Source organism: Copadichromis virginalis, linkage group LG3 (assembly GCF_057382275.1).
Source record: "Copadichromis virginalis isolate Kocher_CV1m ecotype Utaka linkage group LG3, C_Virginalis_male_GT1.1, whole genome shotgun sequence".
NCBI classification, from domain to species: domain Eukaryota; kingdom Metazoa; phylum Chordata; class Actinopteri; order Cichliformes; family Cichlidae; genus Copadichromis; species Copadichromis virginalis.
Genome location: NC_140620.1, coordinates 64734838 through 64739867, shown reverse-complemented (window position 1 = coordinate 64739867; position 5030 = coordinate 64734838). Strand labels below are relative to the sequence as shown.

Below are 5030 nucleotides of genomic sequence, written 5' to 3'. Positions count from 1 at the left end.
ATATAATTTTATTTGTATATTGCAAAATCACAATAATCTTCCAATTTAGAACTACAAGTTAAAAAAAGAACTAACATAAATAAAATACACTTCAGCTAATTTATTTTCACAAACCACGCGGAGCCGCACTATAAGGACTAAAGAGCCGCAGGTTGCCGACCCCTGATCTAAAGGGTTTAACAAAAAGGGGGAGCTTCCTGCTGGAAATTGAAATGTCCCCATGTCCCCACTGGGCGATCGTGGCTCAAGAGTTAGGAGTTCGCCTTGTAATCGAGCCCCGGCTTGGACAGTCTTGGTCGTTGTGTCCTTGGGCAAGACACTTCACCCGGCAAGACACTTCACCCGTTGCCTACTGGTGGTGGTCAGAGGGCCTGGTGGCGCCCCAGGGTGGCTGTAGCTACATCACCAGTGCGTGAATGGGTGGATGACTGAACGTGGGTGCTTAACTAGTTAAAAAAACAAACAAACATCGGTCTCTTATTTTTTATGTCACACAGGAAAGAAGCTTCAATGTCTGATGAGAAGACATTAATTTGTTGGTGTTTGTGGTGTTTGGTGCAGTTTTCTTGTTTTCTGGCTTGTTGTTTATTTACAGTGGAGATGAAGATCTCTAACAAGTTGATTTGTTCACATTTGCACATCTTAATTTTTAAGAGGAATGTGTTTTTTGAGTTTGTACACTATATGCATGTAAGGCAACCGTTTCCTTTTTCTGTATTTTTGTGTGCTGCTCTTTTAACAAAAGGGGAACAAAAGACATTTAAATCGACCTCAGATGATTTGTTTAAATTTTTACAAGGTCTTACTGAGGTGATGCAAAGTGAAACATGCTTCTTTTTTGGTAATGTGCTGGAAAAGCTTGAAAATTGACCTTGAATGTGCTTAAAAAGTGCTTGAATTTGACCCTAAAAAATGTGTATGAACCCTGCATATATTGCAGTATTTACATTTTATAGTAGGAATTTCATGGCAACAGCTAATCTTTATTTTGTTTACTGGGAAATGAAATGCTGCCAATTCACAAAGCTGTGCTTCAGCTGCACTTCCTGTTGTAGACTTGTGATGCACACAGGCTCTGTTCCAGCACTCAGCATGTTCTTCCTTATTTGCTCCACCAGGGGGAGCTCCTAAACTATGACATCTTGATAGGAGTGAACCAGGGAGAGGGGCTGAAGTTTGTGGACGACAGTGAGGACAACGACGGCATCTCAGCTGCGGCGTTCGACTACACCATCTCCAGCTTTGTTGACAACCTCTACGGCTACCCAGAGGGTGAGGACGCCACCTCTGTACACTGCCACTTTTTCAGTTATTCCATTTTACAGCCTCCTCTCACTTAACTGCATTTTGCAGCATCATCAGGTTTTGTCTTATTAGGAGCCGCGTTTGTTGATTTGTTCGTTTTTTTCTGTTTGCTGTATTCATTAAAATAAACGGATAATCGTCAAAATGACAAATGTGGACAATTATCAAAGCTTACATTACAATTCTGACAGCTTGAGTTCACATGAATTTTCAAAAGAATATCAAAACCTGTGAAAGTGCTTTAAGCGTTTAAAACATGCGAGTAAAGAATGGAATCAGTAACATGTGAGCCCAGTGAAGTGCATCAAACAAGACGAGCGTGCTAAAGAGAGCCACTCATCCACATCACGGCGTGTCTGCGCCTTAACCTTTGAGGCTCTGTGGGCAGTAATGCTATCATCCCCCAGGTAGTGGGCTCCCAATCTCAGTGTCGGTGTTTCTGACAGATCGGCCTGCGAACCCCTCACAGCCGGACCACAGTCACAGTACAGACATGTTTGGATAATGCAGTCATGCTTCCTCTCTGCTGCCTGTCACTCCTTCTGTTATCTGAAAGACTTTTTTTCCTCTCTAGATTTCTCACTCGCTTCCTGGCTCTTGGTTCATCTCACCAACATTTGCTTTGGTTTCATATCTGTTGATCAGACCGATCTCTTAAAAAATGTCTTGCACTGCTGTTACTTTACTCTTAGCAGTTTTCACTTTTATCTTTCTTCCCCCTCCTTTTGTCCCCTCCTGTGCTTCTTCACCAGGCAAAGACATCCTGAGGGAGACCATTAAGTTCATGTACACAGACTGGGCGGACAGGGACAACGGCGACATGCGGCGGAAGACTCTGTTGGCCCTGTTTACGGACCACCAGTGGGTGGCACCAGCTGTGGCCACTGCCAAACTCCATGCTGAGTTTCAGTCCCCAGTTTACTTTTACACGTTCTACCACCACTGCCACACCGAGACGCGGCCCGAGTGCCGACGCCGCGCACGGAGACGAGATACCTTACGTGTTCGGCGTACCGATGATCGGTGCCACGGACCTGCTCCCGTGCAACTTCTCCAAGAACGATGTGATGCTGAGCGCTGTGGTCATGACTTACTGGACTAACTTCGCAAAGACTGGGTAGGCCTCATGTCACAGTAGTGTAAACTGTACACGTTACTGTATGTTCTCTGATAGCCTTCTAGTCATGTTGAATACTTGAATCTAGGTTGCTAGTTTAATTCCCGTGTGGCTTTGAAGAATTGAACATACTGGTTCACCAAAAGCATCCAGATCCCAGAGCAGCCGGTTGGTCTTAGATAGTTTAAAGGTTGCACAGAGAATGGGCCTCCTGTCTGTATTCAGTGTATTGATGCCACATGTTACTTATAATGGAGACTGAATATAACTTTGAACTGAAACGTTTAACCTTTATGCTCCACCAGGGACCCCAACCTGCCCGTCCCTCAGGACACCGAGTTCATTCATACCAAGCCCAACCGCTTCGAGGAGGTCATCTGGACCAAGTTCAACTGGAAGGACAAGCAGTACCTTCACATCGGTTTGAAACCTCGTGTCAGAGACAACTACAGAGCTAACAAAGTGGCCTTTTGGCTGGAATTAGTCCCTCATCTTCACAGCCTGCACGACGTGCTCTTTCCCACCACTACGTGCTCCCCCGCAGGCCGTGACCCCGGCACCATGAGGCCCAGAAACAACGTTCCTCGAACCACTCGTCATCCTTATCCTACCTTCCCATCAGATCCTGAGCCCGAGGGCTCAGAGCGCCCGCCCCAGGACCTCTTTCCCAGACACACCCGCGACTACTCCACCGAACTGAGCGTGACAGTTGCAGTTGGAGCGTCGCTCTTCTTCCTCAACATCCTGGCCTTCGCCGCCCTTTACTACAAGCGTGACAAGCGGCACGAGATGCGCCGGCACCGGCTGTCCCCTCAGCGGGGCGGCCCCGCCAACGACCTGGCTCACAGCCAGGAGGAGGAGATCATGTCCCTGCAGATGAAGGACTGGGAGCACGACGCTCACCACGACATGGAGCCCCTGCGACCCCACGACATCCTGCGGCCCGCCTGCCCTCCTGACTACACCCTGGCGCTGCGCCGCGCCCCCGACAACGTGCCACTGATGACGCCAAACACCATCACCGTGATCCCCAGCACCATCACCAGCATGCAGCCTCTTCACACCTTCAACACATTCCCCTCCACCGGCCACAACAACACCCTGCCCCACCCCCACTCCACCACCAGGGTATAGTAGGGACAGGCCCGACACAGCGCCACCTAGGGACCAGGAACACTGGCTCTGCTTCCGCTCTGGAAGGGAGGCCTCTAGACGTGGGCCTTCGTTCTGTCCTCTTATTCTCTTCTTTCTCCAAAAGCAACTACACCTGCTGCGTCATGTGCTGTGAAACTTGGCAGCTCCCTCCACTGGTGGCATGTGGAGGTGCAACTGAAGTGTCCAGCAGCAGATGAGCAGTTTGGGGTGGGTGACTCAGATCTTTCAAAGATACTGTTTTCAAAGACGGTCTGCTGTTTCCAGGCTCAAGACCTCCAACATTTGTCAAAGGGACGAATGCTCTCTCGCTCCTCGCTGTTTTCTCTTTTTTACGTTGGCGTCATCTCTTTTTCCATCTCCTGTGTGTTATGTGCACATTATGCTTCTCTTTTCTACATCCGTGTTTTATTACTGCTCTCTTCCTCTCATTTGACACGCCTCCCTCCTGCTCTTCTCTAAAAATTCCCGATCTGCTGAGCAGTCTGGAGGCGGGAGGCGTACACTAAACATATAACTATGAAAACACTGATATCTTTCATTCGACCAGCATTTTTAGGTGCCAAGTAAGTACTGCTGTGTTTCATTTCTCATCGAGGGAGAAGAAAAATGAAAGAAAAATAGAGTTTCGCTATTTACCGTCAACTAACAGAGTTCTGTCATGTTCTCATGACAAAGTGCCAAACTGGCCTCAGTCGTGATTTTCTTTCTTCCATCTTCTCTCTTTTTGTTGTTTTGTTTGAAGCATTTGTTTAATTGTTGTTTTTTATTGTGTGGAAAGAATTTTTCTGAAAATATAGATATAGAGAAATGATATTATATATAGTTCTATATAAAATGTGTACAAAGGAGAAAGTATATAAAAGGGTTTTCTCAGTGGGGGATCTATGCATGAATTATTTTTAAAGACGCGGGGAAAAGGACACTGTACCTGTCGATGCACGTTTCCCAAAATCTAAACGAGTCATATCGCTCCATGTTTGCTACTTTTGGTTTTTGGTTTTCTCCCGCAGAGTAAGAGCATCGCAGGAGCATCGCAGGAGCATCGCAGGAGCATCGCAGGAGCATCGCAGGAGCTCCTGAAGTCAAACGACGCCTCCCAGCACTCATTTATTAAAACGGAGTCGATGCCAAAAGTCTTAAACGTTAGAATCAAAGCAACAGCTGTGAACTCAGTCATGGTGTCATGTGCAGCCTCCGTCTTACTGTCACTACTTTTTCATTTTAGGGTACGTGAGGTAAAGCGTCCATCGATGTAGCTTGATTGTACAAAATTATTTTTCTACGTTATTAACAAAACAGAGCAGAGACTGATGCTGCTCCTGTCTGACCCCCTTATGTCTGCCACATGTGTATTCTGACTTCATATCATCACTGCTCCCTCCCTCCTCCTCTCTCCATCCTACACCGCCTTTGTTATTTAACACCGACCCCCCCAAACTGATAATCAGACAAA

General features: G+C 46.9%; 1 protein-coding gene across 1 annotated transcript; it reads left to right on the top strand.

Moving 5' to 3' along the window:
* Nucleotides 1-2048: 2048 nt before the first annotated feature.
* Nucleotides 2049-4812, top strand: LOC146716627 (neuroligin-4, X-linked-like). Its single transcript, XM_085452496.1, has 2 exons — nucleotides 2049-2422; nucleotides 2728-4812. The coding sequence occupies exons 1-2, from the start codon at nucleotides 2202-2204 to the stop codon at nucleotides 3554-3556; spliced, it is 1050 nt and encodes a 349-aa protein (XP_085308622.1). The 5' UTR covers nucleotides 2049-2201; the 3' UTR covers nucleotides 3557-4812.
* Nucleotides 4813-5030: the final 218 nt, after the last annotated feature.

Excerpts from the sequence above, each read along its gene's own strand:
- LOC146716627 (XM_085452496.1), top strand. The coding sequence starts at position 2,202 with ATGCTGAGTTTCAGTCCCCAGTTTACTTTTACACGTTCTACCACCACT. Across the intron at positions 2,423-2,727 it reads ACTAACTTCGCAAAGACTGG|GGACCCCAACCTGCCCGTCC; the intron begins GTAGGCCTCATG and ends ATGCTCCACCAG.